The sequence below is a fragment of the Chelonia mydas genome, chromosome 4 (assembly GCF_015237465.2).
Source record: "Chelonia mydas isolate rCheMyd1 chromosome 4, rCheMyd1.pri.v2, whole genome shotgun sequence".
Taxonomy (NCBI): domain Eukaryota; kingdom Metazoa; phylum Chordata; order Testudines; family Cheloniidae; genus Chelonia; species Chelonia mydas.
In genome coordinates this window covers 136135734-136157213 of record NC_057852.1, presented here as the reverse complement: position 1 = coordinate 136157213, position 21480 = coordinate 136135734, and the positions used below count along the sequence as shown (strand labels likewise).

Sequence of the window (21480 nt, the reverse complement as noted above, 5' to 3'; positions counted from 1 at the left end):
CACGCCAGTTCAGACACGCTCGCCATAGGCAGCCAGGGCACCCTGGTCATCTAGGTCCGGGCGGAGCGGTGAGCCTTGGGGGAGCCTGGCTCATAGGCTACAGATTAGCAGGTGTGAGACTTCGCGCGTGGCCTGTCCCGTTTTCCCATACCGATGGAGAATCTTCCCGTTAGTGTGGTGTTAGTGCCACCTACTGGACTGGGCTGTGTACTGCGCAGTGCAGCAGGGGAAATGGCCCTGGAGACTGAATTCCTCCGCGAAGCCACAGGGCAAAAATGGCTCCTTTTTCTTCCCCCGAGTCTCCCTGCCACCTCTGTGCAGCCTGGGTGCAAGCGCGGCCTGACGCTGGAGCTGCACGCGTCTCCCGGGCATTTCTAGCCCCGCATCGCAAACCCAAGGGTCTGTGTGAGCAGCTGAACCTCCAGAGGCTGCTCCACACGGCTGCAACCTCTGAGCCTCCCACCCTCGCTCTGGCTTTCCACCCCCACCCCCACCAGTCTCCGCCATCCCCACGGCGTGGGGTCTGCACGCAGGGTTGCTCAGGGCGCGTTGATTCTTCTCCCCTGCAGGCGCCTGGCCGGCTCCCGACGCCTGTTTCCAAGATGTCAACACAGCCGGCGACACGTATGGGAACTGCGGCAAGGACAGCCAGGGGCATTACGTGAAATGTGACCGGAGGTGGGCGCTGGGGATTCACACCCACATATGTAACACACCAGCTTAGTGAGTGTGATCACAGCTCCCCCAAGCAGCTGGCCTCCTGTGGTAACAGCCTGCTGCTCACTCCTAGCTCCTGGAGATCCCCAGCAGCGCAGGGGGAGGCTCCCGGTGCCGAAGATATTGAGTTCGATCCTCACACCAGCAGCGTCAGTGTCTGGGCTTCCCTTAGCCAGAACCTCGTTTCTCCTTCCCTCCCTCCTGAAGGCCAGACTCAATTCCTCCTCCTAGCAGGTAGCACAGTGTCCGATTTCCACTTAGGAAGGAACAATCCGTTGCACACATACAAAATGGGAAATGACTGCCTAGGAAGAAGTACTGCAGAAAGGGATCTGGGGTCATAGTTGACCACAAGCTAAATATGAGTCAACAGGGTAACGCTGTGGCAAAAAAAAAGCAAACATCATTCTGGGATGTATTAGCAGGAGTGTTGTAAGCAAGACACGAGAAGTAATTCTTCCTCTCTAGTCTGCGCTAAAAAGGCCTCAACTGGAGTATTTTGTTCAGTTCTGGGCACCACATTTCAGGAAAGATGTGGACAAATTGGAGAAAGTCCAGAGAAGAGCAACAAAAATGATTAAAGGTCTAGAAAACATAACCTATGAGGGAAGATTGAAAAAATTGGGTTTGTTTAATCTGGAGAAGAGAAGACTGAGAAGGGACATAACAGTTTTCAAGTACATAAAAGGTTGTTACAAGGAGGAGGGAGAAAAATTGTTCTTATCCTCTGAGGGTAGGACAAGAAGCAATCGGCTTAAATTGCAGCAAGGGCAGTTTAGGTTGCACATTAGGAAAAACTTCCTAACTGTCAGGGTGGTTGAGCACTGGAATAAATTGCCTAGGGAGGTTGTGGAATCTCCATCACTGGAGATTTTTAAGAGCAGGTGGGACAGACACCTGTCAGGGATGGTCTAGATCAGCTCTTCTCAAGCTATCTGATGTGGGGGACCGGCAGTTTTTTTTCCCAATGTGCGCACAGACCGGCAGCCGATGGCTCGGTCCGCGGACCACCACTTTGAGTAGCACTGGTCTAGATAATTAGTCCTGCCCCAAGAGCAGGGGACTGGACTAGATGACCTCTCGAGGTCCCTTCCAGTCCTACGATTCTGTGATTTAGCAGCTGTAGGTTTGTCACCCTCATGTACCTGCTGGTCAGTGGGCGAGAGGCAAGTGATAGTATCGGAGTGTGAAACGGGTGACTGGAGAGGAACTGTTCTGCATTGATCCATTGGTAGCATGTGTTAGGGGGCTTATTCCTTCACCCACTTACTTCCCTGGTCCTTCTCGCATGAACAGAGAGCAACAATACCCGAAGTCCAAAGGTGCAAACAATTCGATGTTTATTGGGGTGAACTTCCAGCAAGCATGATTCCAGTTTCCTTCCTTAGTGTCCCCCTTCCTAGCTCTGACACCACAGAGCCTTACCTGTGTCCCTGTTCCCATTCCTGCCCTTAGCTAAACATGATTCCAATTTCCCCACCCCCATTCCCTGTTCCCATTCCCCCCCCCACCCATCCACACACACACACTTCCTGATTGACAGCAGACTATATAGTAAAACTTGAGTTCTGCTTAGCTATACCTTAACCAATCATTTTCCTGAAATTTAACTAACCAATCCTAACATATTGTAACTTGATTATTTAACCAATTATATCCCACAACTTTAATTAGTTTACACCAGCAAAATTAATTATACAGCAGACAGAAACAATCACAGAACCAGATGGAGATTATACAGACAAACAATAGGGAAATAGGGAGTGACAGAAGTGAGGATTTCACACCTCAGCTATTGATAAGTGAGTTCTTGCCAGACAGGATGCTATCAAACTAAGTTTTCTTTTACATCTTCTAGGCACTTCCCTTTCTCTGGAGGCGATAGGCATTATCAGGACAGGCTTGTATCCTAGCAGCCCAATAGCACCTTATTTCAATGTGACTAGTTTGGAATGTGAGGATGTGACCGGTCGCTTCCCAGCTTATGGCTGCCTCTGCTGCTTAGCCAAAGATCTTAGCCTAAGCACAGGGCCTCAGACTGTCACAGTAAGAGAAGGCCCTTAGACCGGCAGACAGTGATTTTGATTCTTTCTTTTATACCTCTAACTGGCCAAGTGATAAGAATACACCTAAATTCTTAGAGTATAGGCCTTCACAGACAGGCCTGAATATCTATATCCTAACAGCATGCAACCTCTCCGTGAAGACATTCATGCCGCCCTGGGGCTGTGTCTGGTGCAGAGAGAGAATCGTTTGTGGTCCATGCCCTCAGCTCCCTGGCAGACAGGTACTAGAGGTGGCACTTAGGCAAGTGAGGGGGTCTCACAACACTGCAGGGAGAGGGGTCCAAATGAAAACGCTCTGGGGCCTGAGCGTTTCTGGGGAATGGGCAATTGACTTGTCTGGAATTGGGCCCTGGGCCTAGCAGGCGGTGTCATGTGAGACAACAGCCGCCACATGCTGAAGCAGACAACTCATGAATTACCCAGAATCCCTTGCTTTGTTAAGCTCCTCCTACAGCACGTCCCGATCCTCTCTGATACCGGGGTGGGGGGGCCAATAACGCGACGAGTTCAGCTCGACCGGCGACGGCCCGTTAGGTAACCTTGGTGCCTCTCTTCCTAGAGACGCCAAGTGCGGCAAGATCCAGTGCCAGAGCTCGGCCAGGAAACCCAAGGGGACCAACACAGTCTCCATGGACACCACCATCCGCTTCAACGGGCGGGAGGTGAAATGCAGAGGCACCTTCATGTACGCCACCAAGGACGACGAGGGGGACCTGTCGGACCCCGGCCTGGTGATGACGGGGACCAAGTGTGGGGACGGGATGGTAAGCGCCCCCTCCCGCCCCCCCACTTCCTGAGCGGTTGGAGGACGCTGTGGTCTTTGGTTCCTGGAGACTCACCCAGCAGAGCCTTGGGCAGGACGATGCAGGACACAGAGGGGCTCCTGACCCCCTTCGCCCCTGCAGCTGAAGGGAATTGGCCTGATTACGGGCTTCAGAGATACGGTGCCCGCACCGCCACAGGGGGCATGAGTGAGCCTCCTGCTTGGCAGGCAGGACTGGCTGGGCCATGGGGCTGAGCTCCCTCCAGACCCAGATTGATGGTCCCTGCAGGTCAGGGTGGAGGCACGGTGGTGGGAAAGATCAAGGCTGGCGGGGGGCCCTAGCCAGAGAGGACTCCAGTCTCTGGGCTGTCAATGTGATCCCGTCCCTCCCTTGCTGAATTCACCTCAGAACATCCCAGCACAACCCACGTGTCTGTACATGCGGGGACGGGGATATGAGGGGCGAAAGGGCATTGCTGGCCCTTGTGCAGCGTTGCTCACCCCACATCTCCACACGCTTCACGAAGGAAGTCAGCCAGGTCAGTTAGACTAGGAATGAGTTTCCAAAGTGGAGCAGTGGATCTGTGCTGCTGGTGTACCGGGAATATTGCCTCGACTGAACCCATGGGAAGGCGCTCTGGGGTCCCAGCTGACGCTTGCGGGGAAGGGAGGAGGCAGGGTGGAAGGGACTGGATTCACTATTCGGGTCTGAAGTGTCTGAGATGATATTGGGGTTTGCACATTACAACTGCGGAGTGACGGGTTGGAGGCTCCATCTCCCAAGTTGTCTAGGTGCCCAGGGGTCTTAGCTGAGGAATGCAAGGTTACATTTTCCTATCTGAACTCCTAGGTCTTTCCTCACTAACTCCCCCCTCGCTCATTTCACTCAGGTCTGCAAGGATCGCAGGTGCCAGAATGCTTCCTTCTTTGAGCTGGAGAAGTGCATTTCGCAGTGCCATGGCCACGGGGTGAGTAACCATCCCAGAGCTTTTGTGGAGTCCTGAGGTTGGCTCAGGTTCTCCAGTGAGGTGAGCGTCTCACAGCCAAGTGGTCACCTGCCCTTTGCATCCATGTCGAGTAGAGATGGGGCTGAGTTGGTCTGTTTGAGTCTGGGGTCGAATTCAAGGGGGGACAGGTTGGATCACCAGGGTTCTAAGGGCCTGGGTTCTAGATCTGAACTTCGCCTCAGTTTGGGAGTGGTCAGAGCGTGGTTCAGATGCCTGTCAGCTTAGCATCCAGCTATGCTCAGAAGCCCAGCTAAGACCTTCATGCAGGAGGGAGAGTCATAGGCCAGAAGGAGCCATTCTGATGAAAAGTTTAAAGGGGATGAAGTTTTGGTCTCCAGAGGCAGGGCTCCCTGCGATATGAATCCAGAGCTTCTGGCATCGTAGGTCAGTGTCTTCCCAACAGGTCCCCAAGGGCTCCTTGGTGAGTAGAGAGTGAGTGAACTTGGAGCAGTTTGGGTGGAGTGCAAAGTTCTTCAGGAGAAAATCCCCCCTCCAGAGCATGAGTGGAGAAAAGGGCTTCCAGAGCACAGTTGGTTTAACGATGCGATGTCAGAGCATTGCCTTGCCCAAGTCCACGGAACTGGATCTGCAGATGTCCGGGTGGGCCGCTAGATGGCTCAAGCACTTCACCCCGCTGGGAGGGGGAAAGGGACAGCCAACAAGGACGTTGGTTTGATTAGACTGGCCTGGCCAGAACCGTGGGTGCTCCAAGGTGGCTGTGAGAGAGGCACCTAGACGGATGGTCCGGAGCTCTTCCAGTGCTGCTGTCACTGCTCTGAGAGCTCTCCTGGGGAGGCGGAGCCTGGGAAGGCTGAAACTAACCATGGCTATGCCTCCTTCCCCAGTTGGGCCCTCTCCGGTGTTGGTTGCCTGTGGGAGCTCGTCACCGGCTTTTCATCTCCTTGTGCTTTGTCCTCTTACCAGACTGCTATTGACCATTACCCTGCCCTGGCCCTGACCCCCTCTCCCTGCACCTGTAGGTTTGTAACAGCAACAAGAACTGCCACTGCAGTGCCGGCTGGGCCCCCCCGTACTGCGAGAAGCCGGGCCTGGGGGGCAGCGTGGACAGCGGCCCCGTGCAGCACGACAGTGAGTTCTGATGTCAGGCTGGTGGCCCGAGGTGGAGGGGGGCGGGGCAGTGGCCCCAGGGCTTCCATACACCCCCCCTCAGCTCAAAGCCGGGCCACTCCCTGGGATGGGAGGTGGGAGTGAAGCATGGAGCTGCTCTCTCTGTTAACATGCCAGAGGCTCAAGAACGGCGAGGCGGAGAGAGAAAGCAGCTGATGGGACAGTTCCCAAGTGGGGAGGTTCATTAGGCATCTCCCCATACATAGGGAGAGCTGTTGGCAATACTTCCCCACAGCTGCCTCTCTAGCAGCTTCTCGGGTCCCCGGTGGCTGGGCAGGAGCTACAGGCCGTTTGCAGAGATGTGCCTGCAACTCCAGCTTGCCCTGTGTGGGGGCATACATTGGGCACGCCATTTTGCGTGTGCAGGTTCGGCCCACGCCAAAGGTGTCGGGGTCTGGGTTTGCAGCACTGGCGGTCGGAGAAGGTGGCTCTGTCCTGGTTTGCTGTGAACCCCTACGAGGTGCAGTGGAAGGGGATGGACACAGATCGCTGTTTTCTACGCAGCCGCGCTGCAGAGCCGAACTGCTCTGACGTCTGCCTGTCAAATGGGAGGGGGTGTTTTCCACCCCCAATGTAAGGGGCTGATGCAACTTCAAGCCCCCTCCTCATTTCTCCATTCCCCCCCCCTCCCCAGACCATGAAGCCATCTTGATAGCCCTGCTGCTCGTCTTCCTGCTGATCCTCCCTGCCACAGCTTTGGGGATCTACTGGTGCTACAGACGGAAGAACTCGCTCCTGAGCAAATGGATAAAGAGCACGAGGAAGAGCCAGGAGACGCGCAGGTGAGCGACTGATGGAGCCAGAGACCATCTCCCCCTTGAGGATCCAGCGACACCCACAGTTATTTGATTCTGCGCCTCGACTCACTGGGGGAGAGAATGGGTGGGTTAGAGGTATAGGGCATAGGGCCCAAATTGTTAAAGGCATTTAGGCACTGCTGCGCTCAGCATTGCAATGCCTACCTGATTTAGGAGCCTAAATCTCATTGTCAGAAGGGATTTAGACACTTAGGAGCCAAAATCCCATTGACAGTCACCTGCAACTCCTAAATATCTTTAAAAATTTGGGTCTACCTCTGATCTGATCTAATGCCAGTTTGACATGGTGTCACTTCAGTGGAGTTACTTGCAATATACACTAATGTGAGATCAGAATGTGTGATTCTTGCTTGCATGCATGGGGTTAAACTGATAGCCAGATTTGAGGTTGGGAAGGGATTTTCCCCTGGCTAAATTGGAGTTTGCGTCTCTCCTCCAAAGCACTGAGCAGGAATGATCCACTAGACTCAGGTGTATCCTACATGAACACTGCCTACCTCCATCCATGTGTCATCTTCTGTTCCTAGGGGACTGCAAACGTTTTCGGTGTCAGACCAGAACTAGATCAGTTCAGCATTTCATGTGTTCTGTCTGGTCCCCATCCTCTCCTCTCTGAGCCACACCCAAATATTTAAAAACACGGTTAACAGCAAAGGAAACCAGCCCCCTCTGTCGATTTAAATCCCGGGCACATTCAGAATATGCCTCAGTGAAAATGCTACCTTCCCTTGGGTATTAAAAGCAGCCGTGTAACCGTACTCTCTTCCCCTTATGGCTCACTTGTCCATTCCGGGGTCTGACAGCCAACACCCGTAAGGGCAGCTATTGCAAAGCATTTGATTTTCTTTTTAGCTTGTGTTTTCTGTTTGTGATTGGGGGCAGGAACGGAGCCATCCATCAGAAGGGAACCGGGGGCCATTCGAACGCGGCTTTCACCTTGCAGGATGTTTCCTCCTCTAGTAAAGCTGCCAACAGCACTAACAAAGTAAGTGGGGGCTTCAGATCTTTGCATGACCGATTACTCCAAGTTTACGTCTCCTCTTCCTAGAGTGGTGCTCTAGCTTCCTGTGTTTGTGCTCACGTCTCTCTCTAGCGGCTGGCTCCAGCACCTCCAAATCTGCTACCCAGCAGAACCTAGTAATGTGATTCCTGGAGCTCAATAGGCAGGGCTTTTAGTTTTATTGGTGCTGGAGGTCCTGGGTTCTACACCCGCTAATAACCTTGGTGGCTGGGTGTATGTGGCCATGGTTTATTTCATTAGTATCGTGGCCAAATTTCACTGCTCTGCATTTTACTGCTCTAAATCCAGAATAACTTCCACCGAAGCCAAGAGTCACTCCAGATTTACCCCACAGACTCCAGGCCAGAAGGGACCGTTGTGATCTTCTAGTCTGGCCTCCTGTGTAACGCAGGCTGGGGAACTGCCCCACAATAATTCCTAGAGCAGAGCTTTTAGAAAAAAGCAGCGTAACGGAGACCAGAACTGGGCCAAGAATCTGCAACTTGGCTGGTGCTTGACTGACTATTACATTAAATGAAGGCTTCCAGTCACTCATAACCCAGCTAAAACACGTTATGCTCTCATAAATAATGACAAGACCCTTATAATCCAGTCACATGGCTCCTTTTCCCACCAAGGCCTCTTCCTCCAATACTGATTTGCTTTTCACCCCTGCCCTTCAAACAGTGGTTTACTTTTTGAACCATTCCCCTAAGTCCCATCTTCTCCGGGACAACCTGGCAAAGGGCCGGGGTGGGGTGGGGAGGGTGGACAGTTGTAGCAGGTTCGAACTACATCCCGAAGGTGCAGCTTAGCAGAGGTTGCAAATGACTCTCCTTTAATGGCTCAAGGCCAGGAGTTGACACTGAATCTCAGTGACTGTGGACAGCTTCGCTGCTTGTCGTTCTGTTCCAGCGCTGGAAGGAAGGCTTGGAAGAAAGCCTTGGGTTTAGTGAGCGTGTCCGCTCTGGCTGGAGGGCTGCACTGAGTCCGCAACTCTCCTGTCCTCTGTCCCCTCTAAGCTGCGCAGCTGGGCGGCCGCCCAGGAGAGATTCAAGTGCCACGCAGCTGATTAGCAGAGTGCACACATCTGGCAGCGTGTGTTCAGGTGCCCCTCCTCCCGCTGCTTGGCAGCCATGTTGCTCCTGCAGCTGCTCCCGGGACCCTCCTGCTGGCTGTGCAGAGTGCGGGGGGAGGGAGATGCCAACATCAGGGTGTCCCCCCTCCCTCCCACCCCTGTACCGCATCTCCGCAGAGCGGGGGAGAGGGGACAGCCTGGCTCAGGACTTGGAGCTGCGGCAGTCTGAGGTCTGAACTAGGGTGAGTGTGCATTTCTTAAAGAGACAGTGCATGGTCTCTAAGCCTTCCCCAGCAGCCAGCTTATCACATAGTCTCTCTCCCTTCCCCTCCCCCTGCCCATGTACCCCATCTCCGCAGAGCCGGGAGGGGAGACAGGGCTCAGAGTCAGGACAGAGCAGGAGAGCTTTTAGTGAGTGCCTCAAAGAGAGAGCGCGTGGGGTCTCTCAGAAACTTCCCCAGCAGCCCCTCTCCCCACACACTGTCTCTGGGTCGGTCGGGGTCTCTCTCTCACACACACACACACACACACAGTCTCTTTCACACTCACCTCCTAACACACTTGTGTCATTGTTGTTGTTACTTCTTGGTACTTCCTACAATGCACATATATTCTCTGTAATTTTATTCTTTCAAGGTGTGTTATTTTAGTGTTTTGACTGGTCTATGCATTTCATAATTTTTATTTCTCTTACACTTAAATTTAATTCTTTAAGTAGTGAGTTCTATAAAGCCTAACCTGTCCTGGCTGGAGTAATTATCCCTATGATATAATTTTTAAAAATATATATATTATATCTAGGTTTTTTGTTTCTCCTAGTGGCGCATGCCCACACATACCTTGGTGTGCATAACAAAATTTATTCTGCACATGGATGGAAAAAATTAGAGGGAACATTGGTCCTGTCCTGTCCCAGAATGCACTGGGTCTGGTGGAAAATCTGGGCTGGATACTTCCAAGGTAGTCGCTATTCCTAGTCCCTCTCCTGGGGTGACAGTCCCAAGGCACTGTGTTCCACTCCACTTGCAAAGAGTGAGCGTGGCCTTCGGTCACGTGAGGGAGAAGGGAAGGCGAAGAGGCAGGAACAGTTGAGCACCAACCCGCACAGAAGCAGAGGAACACATAGGTCACTGGACTCCTGTGTGCCCTCTGAGGATAGTCCCCTCCCAGTGACCGGGGACCTGGGCCTCAGGTTTGACTCCATTTGTTTGTTCTTCCGGCCTTGCAGGCAGCCAGGAGCATCTTGCCCCTCAAGCTGAACGGTTCCCAGCCCATCAGCATTGTCCACCCCCTTCGCCAGGCTCCCAGCCCAGCCGCTCAGCCCCACCGAGACCTCAAGCCGTCCAGGCCGCCTCCTCCTGGTGGCAAATCCCCCGTCGTTCCGGCCAAAACGATCGGCTCCCAACCCAAGCTGCTGCCTCCAAAGAAGCCTCTTCCCAGCAGCCCCGTGAGGACTCCTGTGGTGAGTTTCCCTGGTCGCTCCCCAATGCACAAGGGTTCAGTTACTGTGTCGGTCCCTCCTGGAGTACAATGAGGTGTCCTGTCTCACCTCTGTCAGCCAGGCCTCATTCAATGCTGCTAGGACCCAGGCTACTGCTGGGTCTCTTTGTCCCGCTCTCGGGGTGAGGCCATGCATAGCAGCTTATCTGCCTCTGAGCTGACACTAGCTCCAGCGGTAGAGGCTCATGCTTTTAGATACCAAGGTCCTGGGTTCAGACCCCGCCTGGTGCACACGGGGCTGGTGGCTGGCAGCCTCAGAGGCTGCCGTGCTGACGGCCTGTTTGTCTGCAGAACAGGACTCTGCCCCGGGGCCTCCACCCCGCTCCTAGCCGCCTCGAGAAGGGATTTCTGCCTCCGTGGCTCTTTCCAATGAGGTGCTGGGCTGAGCTGAACAGCCGCTGGGTCCCCTGCAAGAGGTGGCTGTGTTGCAGTGGTGGGCAGAGCTAGCCATGTCCGGCAGCAAGAGAGGGTTTGAAGTTCGCCTGGGTCCCCTGGGCACAGCATGTACAACAATGCCCCATTTCTAGTCTCCAGTAGCCCCAGCTCTGTCCTGCAGCTGGAGAGGCCGTGTTGTGGGCAGCTGGGGACTGTTCCTGGGACAGAGAATCTGCTGGATTGACACCTGCTTGTACCATGGTCTCCTCTAGATCGTCTCAAAGCACGGACCCCCTCGCCGGCCTCTGCCTGGGAGCCCTCTCCTGGCCAAAACACCTCCCTCGGCACAGGGACGGACCCTGCTGGTCACGGTCCCTCCCACCAACTTTAAGGCGGCAGGGGCCAGCTCTGCCAGGTACCTAACCAAGTAAGTCCAGAGTAAAGCTCGAAGTTCGGCTGCCCCCTTGCCTGGTGCGTCCTGGCAGGATCCGGTGGTACAGCACGCTGGGGCTGAGGCCACTAGGAGAGGTCCCCCCCTTCCCTGCAGCTGTCGAGAGCAGGGTCCCATTCCCTTGCTACAGCAGTAATGGAGGAGCTGCAGGCGAGTGTGTAACAACAGTGAGCATGCGGCCAGCACCTCCTGGGCCCAGGCAAATGGTCCGTGGGGCTTGAGAGGGCCCGTGTCAGCAAGTCTCCCGTCCTGAGTGGTGCCAGGTGACTGGCCCAGGAGGCTGCACTTGGTGGAGATGGGGGAAGTCTGGGCAAAGGCAGCCTGATGGAGTGCCCGAGGGGACAGTCAGTGTGCTGGGGGGGGGCGGGGCTGGGGCTGAGCAGGGGCCAGGGGAATGGTCCGGGGGGCAGTCTCGGGGAGGGAGCTGGATGGCTTGAGGAAGCACTGTGGAGGTTAGTAAATGCTCTGTGTGGCTGGAGGGGCACCATGGGGCAAGGGTGAGCAAGTTCTCGCTGCCTGAGAGGCCCCTGGTGGGGAAGGGCCCATTTGGGGCTGCGCTCAGAGGCCTGTGCAAAGGGGCTGTGGCATGGGAAGTTTCTGTACAGTCAGATGGCATCTTCCTTCAGACTCAGCTGCCCGCAACCTGCCAGGCTCTGCCCAAAGGCCTGGGGTGTGGGGGTTAGGGGGGCATGCAGGGTTTCCCTGCAGGGTTGGGGCCTGTTCCCTGCCATGTGCCCAGAGCACAGCGAGCAGTAACAAGGGGACCGGGCTGTTTCTCCTTTTCCTCCCTCCCCACGCCCTTCCCCCTTCCAGCTATCCCGCTGACACTGCACTCTGTGGCAGGAGCTTGCCTTGCCAGCAGGAAGAACGGCCTTGTGGTTAACAGGCCGGATTGGGGAGCGGGGAACTGCAGGTTCAATCCTTTGCTCTGCCACAGACTCCCTCTGTGACCTTGGGCACATCACTTTCCATATGTCTCCACTCCACGCTATGGGCATGTCTGCACTTGAAAGGCTACTGCTGTAGTGACAGGAGGGGGTCTCCCGTTAGCGTAGGTAATCCACCTCCCCAGGAGCCAGTAGCTCGATCGGAAGAATTCTTCCATCATTGCCCCAGAGCTGTCTGTACTGGGGGGTCAGGTTGGCTTAACTATGTCACTCAGGGGTGTGGGTTTTTCATGCCCCTGAGCGATGTGGTTGGGTCGCCTTCACTTTTGAGTATAGACCTGGCCTAAGCCTGGGCTCTGATTCAGGTTTCAGCCAAGCCCCCCTTCTATCCACACACAAATCAGTCTGACTCGGGTCAACAAGCGCTCAGGCTCCAGGTCCCAGGACGCTGCTAGAGGGGTGAGTCAGAGACTGAGTCCACCTGTGGCGTGGGTCCAAGCCCGGTCATTGTGCAGTGCGGATGCAGTGCAATGTGGACACACTAGCATGGCCGTGAGACCTGGGTCCACCCATTGTAAGCCCAAGTTTCCAATGCAGCGTGGACGCTCAAGCGTGGGCTTGGAAACACTGAGTTCACAAGCCCGGGTCCCACAGACCCAGGTTTACAAAGTAGTGTAGACATCCCCTTAGTCACTCTGGGCCTCGTTCCCATGTGGTACGTAAAATGGGACCTCAGTAATATTGCCCTTCCTGGCAAGGCCATAGTGATCTCTCAGCCCCTGTGACTACGGGCCCATATCAGAGAGCTGGCGTCTCACTGGTAATCATATTTATTACGGCAGTTCCTAAGGGTCAGCCAGGAATGTGTGCATGCTGCTAGGCATTGCACAAACACAAGGGGGCGCCCCGGAGAGCTTACGGTCTCAATAGACAAGCCAGACCCCGGCGCCCGCAGGACTGGGGTGGTGCCTGGGCCGTGAGCTGTCTTTCTGCACAGGTGTGAATTTGAGCTCGATGTTTATGAAGCCCATTCAGTGCCGAGAGCTGCACAATTGCCGGTTGGTTTCTGCTCTCTCGAACATGGCATTTTTCTCTTTCTCTCCATTAGGCCCGTCCCAGGGTTCAAAGTCCAGTCCGCCTCCTTCCCCTTTAAGAAATGACAAACGTGGAAAAAGCAAGAGGAATCCTCGCACATGCTCCCCGAACTGGTTCTCCTCATTTGCACTATTGCGGGCGACGGGGCTCTTTTGGATACCAAAGGACTATTTTTATATGAGGGGAAATGTTTCTGCACATAAAAGAGGGAGGGTGTGGGGGAGGGGAAAGTGGTACGGAGCTATATCATTGGGGTGGGGTGGGGTGGGCAGGGCAGCTTGTGGGGTTAACCATGACGCATCATCTGCCTGCCAGGGGCATCATCCAGACTCTGCTCCTTCCCAGCCATGCCTGCTGGGCTGGGAAGCAGCAGATCTGGGTGCCCTAAGCAGCCAGCACTGATGGAAGAGGCTGGTGACCAGTCCCGAGGCAGGGCCTAGCTACCTTTGCCTCTCTCGCCAGCAGAATCCAATGCTGGACGTTGTTACCACAGCTGGCACCGGCGATCCACGCGGCCCGGGGGACAATGCAATTGCCGACTCAAACGGTGCCACCTAGCGGTGGGGTGTCTGACTGGCGTGTCCCTGGAGGATCCTTGTTGTCACCCTCCCCGGCTTCCTCCTGGTCTGAAAGGCCGTGACAATTGTGGAGAGCCCAGCAGAAAAAGGTGCTCTGAAGAGGAGCCAGCTGGGAGCGCTTCTCTCGTGCGGCATGTGTGGCAACGGGGTTTCAGCTGCTCGGCTATTTCAGGGAACGGGGGGTTCCCCAGCCACGTGCTTTGTTCCCGTCATATGGTGTAAGCCATGTGGTTGCTTTCTGAGCTGCTAATGTTTTATTATGAAAAGGGGGAAGAAGTGTGGACCAGTGGTGAGAGCAGGGGGCTGGGGAGACCCACTCCCAACTCTGCCACTGACTCACTGCGTGGCCTTGGCCAACTCACTGCACCACTCTGTGCCTCAGTTTCCCCATCTGTAAAATGGGGGTAATAATACCTACCTCACAAGGGTGTTGTGAGGTTTGACAAACTGATGTCTCTCAAGGGCTTTACGATCCTCAGATGGAAGGTGCTGCGAAGTATTACGATGTGTTTAATGTCTGAGTCACTTTCCTATGACATGACACCTGACGTCGTCAGGGTCTCTGAAGTGAGAACAATGCCTTTCTCCAGTCTCCTTGCGTTCTTTCGTTTTGCTCGATCTGAATCACCGCCGTCCCTCAGGCATTTCAGGCACAAAGTGCAGTTGTCAAGGCTCTCGTTTCTCAACCCGCTCAAAGATTCCTAGGCCAGAAGGGACCACTGTGATCAGCTACTCTGACTTCCTGTATATCACAAGCCAGGGAACTATATCCTGTCCTTCAGAAAAACATCCCATTTGATTTTAAAGATGGTCAGTGATGGAGAATCCACCCCAACCAGGTCTATTAGCCAGAGGTAATTACAGACTGTGATCCAGTCACCCCTTAACCTTCTCTTTGTTAAGCTAAATGGATTAAGCCCTTTCAGTCTATCACTATAAGGCAGGTTTAATCATTCTCGTGGCTCTTCTCTGAACCCTCTCCAATTTAGCAACATCCTCCTTGAATTGTGAGCACCAGACCTGGGGATAGTGTTTCAGCAGCAGTCACACCAGTGCCAAATACAGAAGTGAAATGACCTTTCTGCTCCTATTTGAGACTTTCCTGTTTGTATAGCCAAGGATCACACTAACCCTTGTGGCCACAGCATCTCCGTGGGAGCTCATGTTCAGCCAATCATCCACCATGACCCCCTAAGTCTTCAGAGACAAGTGGAAATCTGTAGGAGAGCATCTGCAACAGAGCAGGGCTGAGCTGGGGAGCGGACCCCAGGGGAGATGGCAGGGAGCAGCTGGAGTGTGAGGACAGTACAATCTTTACTGTTGAAATATTGTAACGAAGAAGAGTTGAATGACTGTGGGGACTAGAGGGCAGGGGTTGGCAGAGAGAAGCTGAGTTTATGAGAACAACCAGCAGTGTGTGATGAGCTAACGTGTGTATTTGCACCACTGCTCTCTCTTAGTGTTCCTCAGGCCCCACGGGTGGCCCAGCTCTGCGCACAGTAGACAGCTTCCACCCTTCTGTACCACAGACAACTGGCAACTGTCGGCTGTGCTCATGAGCCACCCGGGTGTAGCGGACGAGAGGATTGTCTCCTGGTAGGCCAGGATGGGCTGGGTTCCTGTGACTCGGGAACATAAGAACATAACATGAGAACAGCCACACTGGGTCAGACCAAAGGTCCATCTAGCCCAGTCTCCTGTCTTCAGACAGTGGCCAATGCCAGGTGCCCCAGAGAGAATGAACAGAACAGGGAATCATCAAGTGATCCATCCCCTGTCGCCCATTCCCAGCATCTGGCAAACAGAGGCTAGGGACACCACCCTGCCCATCCTGGTTAATAGCCATTGATGGACCTATCCTCCATGAATTTATCTAGTTCTTTTTTGAACCCTGTTACAGTCTTGGCCTTCACAACATCCTCTGGCAAAGAGTTCCACACGTTGACTGTGCGTTGTGTGAAGAAATACTTCCATTTGTTTGTTTTAAACCTGCTGCCTATTAATTTCATTGGGTGATCCCTAGTTCTTGTGTTCTGAGAAGGAGCAAATAACACCTCCTTATTTACTTTCTCCACACCGGTCATGATTTTATAGACCTCTGTCATATCCCCCGATTGATGCAAAGACTCTTGCAGCCATTTGTGGACAGGTGTTTGCTCCTTTAGTCTGAAGACACAAACCCAACTCATTCTCCTCAAACAAAAGTCACAAAGCAATGAAGGGCCTTCCCACCCCCAGCTGTTTAAAACTGGATCACCAAATTGATTTGATTTTTCTGGGGAACGGGTACGATCACCTGCATGGGGCAGAGCCCCTGTGCCCGGATCCCCCAGCATCTGAGGGTCAGGTCCAAAACCCACTCTGCTTTCCCTGCACACAGTCACCTCTGCCTCTCAGCACGTGAGGCATTGAACCTCCAGCCAAGGCTCGGGCTGCTGCTGCTCGTCATGGGCAGGAAGAAGAATCTACCCGAGAAAGGCAGGACAAGGTCCAACAGCTGGATGTTAAAGCCAGATGAATCCAGGCATAGGTTTGAGCAAGGAGAGTAGTTGGCCGTTAATGACTCGGGGAAGTGGTGGACTCTCCATTTTTTGGTGGCTTCAGATCCAGGCTTTCTGGGAGATGCTTTAGTCAAACCCAAGTAACGGGGCTCATTAAAGGGGTGTGCCGGGGAAATGTCAGGGCCAGTGAGCTCCAGGCAGGCAGGCTACATGGTCTAAGGGTACTTTCTGGCCTTAAAATTGAGGAAGCAGCTCCAAGATAACTGGAGAGAAAAAAGTGTGACCAGTCACAGGCTGCTCAGAGAGCAAGGTCCAGGCTCCAGAAGGTGGCTCAGTGGTCTTGACGCCCCATACGAGCTTCCTGGTAGCACGGGTTCAAATCCACTCCATCTTCTTCAGTGCTGGTGGGTGAGGGGGATGGGCTGCATTCTGTTCTTCAGCTGGCTTCCCGCCGCTCCGGAGCTGCCCACTCTGAGCAGAGAATAAATGAGCTTGTCTGCAAGGCCCCCGTCAAGGTTCCTTCCCCACTCTGAACTCTAGGGTACAGATGTGAGGACCCGCATGAAAACCCCCTAAGCTTATTCTTACCAGCTGAGGTTAAAAACTTCCCCAAGGTACAAACTTTGCCTTGTCCTTGAACCCTATGCTGCCACCACCAAGCGTTTTAAACAAAGAACAGGGAAAGAGCCCACTTGGAGACGTCTTCCCCCCAAATATCCCTTCCCAAGCCCTAGTCCCCCTTTCCTGGGGAAGGCTTGATAAGAATCCTCACCAATTAGCACAGGTGAACACAGACCCAAACCCTTGGATCTTAAGAACGATGAAAAAGCAATCTGGTTCTTAAAAGAAGAATTTTATTGAAAGAAAAGGTAAAAGAATCACCTCTGTAAAATCAGGATGGTAAATACCTTACAGGGTAATCAGATTCAAAACATAGAGAATTCCTCTAGGCAAAACCTTAAGTTACAAAAAGACACAAAAACAGGAATATACATTCCCTCCAGCACAGCTTATTTTACAAGCCATTAAACAAAGAACCTAAGGTATTTTCTAGCTAGATTACTTACTAACTTTACAGGAGTTGTAAGGCTTGCATTCCTGATCTGTTCCCGGCAAAAGCATCACACAGACAGACAGACCCTTTGTTCCCCCCCCGCCCCAGCTTTGAAAGTAACTTGTCTCCTCATTGGTCATTTTGGTCAGGTGCCAGCAAGGTTACCTTAGCTTCTTAAACCTTTACAGGTGAAAGGGTTTTGCCTCTGGCCAGGAGGGATTTTATAGCACTGTATACCGAAAGGTGGTTACCCTTCCCTTTATATTTATGACAGCCCCCGTTACCCATCTGGCTTCTTCCAGTTCCTCCCTACCTCAGCCAAGGACAGAGCAAGTGGCTGCCCTCTCCGAAGGGAAGGCAGCTCAGCCCAATCTTCCAGCAAATGACACCTTCGGCCAGGTAGGTGCGGCTGGAGGAGCCAGTCTCCATCTGAGTAAGCTGCAACGCCTCTCGCTCCGGCTGAACTGAGTTCCAGCCAACGTGTGGATCTTTGAAGCTTGACGTTCCAAGCTGAGCCCAGGGGCTGATTCTCTCCTGCATCGGGAGGGAGGGGAGTGGAGGGATCGTAGGGAGCTGGCTCCAGCTTCCTGATTCTGTGGCCTGATCTGTGCTGGTCCCAGGATGAGCTAGAAAAGCCTAATAGCGTCTCTCATTGATGCTAAGTGAGGATTGGATTGGTGTGAGCTCTGCCCTCCCTCCTCAACCGTGGTGGATTAGCCCTGGCCAATTGGGGGCGGGCCCAGAAAAATGGGTGCCTCTGGATCCTGACCCCGCTCCCCAGCAGGAGGAGGAAGCAGGGGCGCGACTGCACTTGCTCTGGTCCAGGGCCCCACAATCCACCTCTGCTCCTCTGACACACCCCATCTGCCAGGCTGGGGAAGGGGCAATCAGCACAGGAGCCAGCTCTGCCAACGTTATACCAACTGAGCTCTCACCTCCCTCCCCAGAGGATTCTAGCTAGCCAGGATCCAGCTCCTTTGTGCCCCCCCGAGCAATGCAAAGGGGCTGGGCTGCCCTTGAGAACCTGGCCCACTTCAGTCCTGATGGAGCAGGACTGAACGTTTTCTGCCCTCTGCTGCTTATAAATCCTGGTCAATATCGGTGTTTAGCAGTAGGTCAAAGAGCTAAATGTTTGCTGCTGTGCTTAAGTCTTAATTACAAAGGCTGAGGTGTTGGAGACAGACAAACCCTACTGGGTTCTCCAGCAGCCAGGGGCTGTATCTCCTTGCCAAAGCTCTTTTTGTCAGCATGAACTATTATAACTCTGGCTATGGTTATTATCCAGATAAATATTCAATCCTTTTTAAGTCTTGCTAAGTTCTTGGCCTCAATGACACCTTGTGGCAGTGAGTTCCACAGGCCAATGATGCCTTGCATGGAAAGTGTTTCCTTGGGTCGGTTGTGAATTTGCCACCTTTCGCTTTCCTTGAATATCCCCTTGATCCTATGTGATGATACAGGGAGAACAGCAGCTCCAAATATCCCTTCTCTGGGCCATTCAGTTCTGGGTTAAATGTCCCAAACAATGACTCTTCCACTTCTTCCTCTGGGAGAGCATTCCTCAGCTGGATGGATCTCTGTGCTGGGTGAGCTGCCATGCCCCAAACAGTGCTGCAACCATCAGATTTATCTTTCCTTGCTGTGCAATGGGGCAGAATAGCAACTTCTTCCTGGGGAGCTTGGTACACTGCTCTGCTTTTCTGTCCTGTGCTGGAAACCTCTCTCACTCTGTTCTTCATCACTTGATGGAAAATATCTGTAAACAGGGGAGCCACATTGAACCCTGAATGGGGGTAGTGCATTCCCAGGTGCTGCTTTAGGAGCTCCTCCCAAATCCAGTATAACACAGCCCCGAAGTTTAGCCCCCAGAGGCCCCTATTCAGAACAGTTCTTAAGTGGGGGCTTAATTGGAATCACATGCTTAAGCACCTGCCAGTGAAAGGATTTAACTCGGGTTCCATAAACTGGGTCGTTTTCACAAACTATCCACCTGGTGGCGGCAGATGACTGCAAAAGGAAACATTCTGCCGGCAGCCAGCTACACATTGTGTCTGAAGAGCAGCTAGAATTCTGCAGGGACCATCCTAAGTAGCTTTTCCCTCCCATCTCTCATCCTATTCTGCATGTAGGTGGTCATGAAGCACGCTGAACATCTGTGATGACTGGCTGAGACTGAAGTACTCTCCATCCAAGTTCTCCCTTTCATAAGGGGGTCTGCTGCAAGCTCTGGTACCTCAGAAGCTTGTGGTGAAAGCTCCAAAAAGCACAGCACTTCCCTGGACAGTGGACCAAGATTCAAAGGAGCCTCCCGGGTTGATGAAATCTCTGCCGAGCAGCACATGCTCAGCTGAGTGTAAAGAGGAGGTGCCCCTGGTTTACTCACTTAAACTCCCATGAATGTAAAGCAGGAAGCCATGTGACACACGAGAACTTGTTCTGCTGATCAAACTTTGAACGTCCCAAAGGGTTACAGATCTGGGGGTTTGGCAAAGGTTCTCTTCCCAGCCAATCCAGTTTCCCCTCTGTGCCTCCTTTCCCCCCATGTGTGAAATGAGACTGGTACTCACCCCACAGGAGGCTTACTTACGGTTTTCAGAGCCCTTTGAGATGTCCAGAGGAAAGTCTCTATGTACAGGAAATTCAACTGAGTCTCCCATCCATCACACAGATTTGATGACGATGGCTCTTCTTTGCAGTCAATGATGTTCCACCAGCATGGCATGAAGGAAATAAACTGGCCCATAGATCCCAATAGTGCCTTGGAAAGGCAGGACATACTGGAGTAGGCATTGCTAGACGGGATCAGACCCATGGGCAATCGACCCCAGCATCCTGTCTCAGATGGGGGTCAGCACCAGAGGCTTCAGAGGAAGGAGCAAGAACCCTAAAATAGGCAGCTATGGGATAATCTACTCGTGAAGAAGATCTCCTAATCCCTTATGGAGATTGGTTTAAACCCTGAACCTCATATCTGCCTTCCAAACTTTTTTGTCAGCACTCATAACTCTGACCATTCTTGTAATCCATAGAAATGTCCTGTTCCCTCTGAATCTTGCTAAATACTTGGTCTCAGAAACATTCGGTAGCAGTGCATTCTGCACACTAACCCCCACTTTGCATGAAAAAAACATTCCTTTGATTAGTTTTGAATTTGCCACCTTTCCATTCCATTGAATGTCCCTTCTTTCTTGTGTTATGAGAGAGGGAGAACAGAAGCTCCCAATCTCCCTTCTCTAGACTATTTGGTATCTTCTATAATTGGCCTTAAAATTGGGGATTCTATCTTAGGGTTTTAGCCTGCTGCCCATCACCATGGTATCTGGGCCCCTTCCACATAATATCAAGAGCAACAGCCAAGTCCCTAGTGGTCTCCATGGAATCTCTGTCCCATCTTCCTTTTTGGGGTCAGAACTCCGTTTGGGGGTTTGGGGGGAAATAGAGGGGCTTGGAAGAGATCTGGGAATAGAAGGAGGCGTCATCGATGGTGGAAAGGCCTTTTCAAAGAAGAGCTTTGCAGCATTTCCTAAAGCTGGTCAAACTCTGGATTCACCTGATCTCCTTGGGAAGTTGGATCCACTGGTGGATCCCCTTGACAGAGATTGCTTTGTCCCCTGCTCTCAGTGCTTTGGGGTCTGCATTATCCACTAGTTGCCAGTGCATGCAGATAAGGTAGATATTGTGGCATGAGCCAAACAGGAGAAGGATGGAGCAGCTGAGGGGACGGGGAGGATAACGGAATAGCTTTAGAGGGACCGACCAGGTGAAGATAAGAGACACCAAGCACAGGGTGGTCTGGGATCAGAGGAAAGGTGATCAAAGCTCTCTAAAGGAGCTGGAGAGGAAATGTTGTGGACAGTGCTCGCTGAGCAGTCATGTTTTGATGATAAATGGGGGTTTTCAACCAGACTGACACTCTCCAGAGAAAAATATAGTTTGGGTTGAGCTTTTTCATCTTTTTTCACTTAAAATTGTTTCTTTTGGGGTTTTTTTTTCCTGGAAGTTTTGGATTTTTTCCTTCTTTTCTTTCCTGTTTTACTCCTTCCTCCTTTATCCACTGGAAAGAGTGGGTGTGACGTTCCCCTCTGGTGTTATCCGGACCGGTGATCTGCTCGGCCACTCCAATCCTTGACTCTGGGAGCCAGCCTGACCCTGCTGTGCTGAGAGAGCCCCCGCTCCCGGGCTGGTCACGCACGGCCTCTGGCATGGAAGCTGCTCCTTGGGTGTGCAACTGAATGACACTAGCCAATCTCTCTGACACAACCCTAGGCGCCCCCGTCTTGCAGTGCCCCTGCTGGACGCTGCAAGCTTCTATGAGTTTGTCAGTTTAACAAAGAAATCGTTATGCGCCAGGCTTGTTATCCCAAGGGGAGCCTCCGACACGTTTCAAACCAACCGCACTGCTTCAGGTAGAATAAACAAACACATGTATTAGCTATAAAGATAGATTTTAAGTTATTATAAG

The 21480-nt window shown here is 52.9% G+C and overlaps 1 protein-coding gene across 5 annotated transcripts in view; it reads left to right on the top strand.

The window, feature by feature from the left end:
• ADAM33 (ADAM metallopeptidase domain 33) overlaps positions 1 to 14055 on the top strand; it is a 76651-nt gene extending 62596 nt beyond the window's left edge. For all 5 annotated transcript variants that reach the window (XM_037898363.2, XM_037898364.2, XM_043544928.1 and 2 more), the window contains 9 exons: positions 570 to 678; positions 3343 to 3547; positions 4437 to 4514; positions 5534 to 5642; positions 6316 to 6463; positions 7382 to 7484; positions 9806 to 10039; positions 10725 to 10879; positions 12899 to 14055. In XM_037898363.2, the coding sequence (XP_037754291.1) occupies positions 570 to 678; positions 3343 to 3547; positions 4437 to 4514; positions 5534 to 5642; positions 6316 to 6463; positions 7382 to 7484; positions 9806 to 10039; positions 10725 to 10879; positions 12899 to 12950 (1193 nt within the window). In that variant the 3' untranslated portion in view covers positions 12951 to 14055. The remainder of the gene's footprint in view (positions 1 to 569; positions 679 to 3342; positions 3548 to 4436; positions 4515 to 5533; positions 5643 to 6315; positions 6464 to 7381; positions 7485 to 9805; positions 10040 to 10724; positions 10880 to 12898) is intronic.
• The last annotated feature ends 7425 nt before the right edge of the window (positions 14056 to 21480 follow it).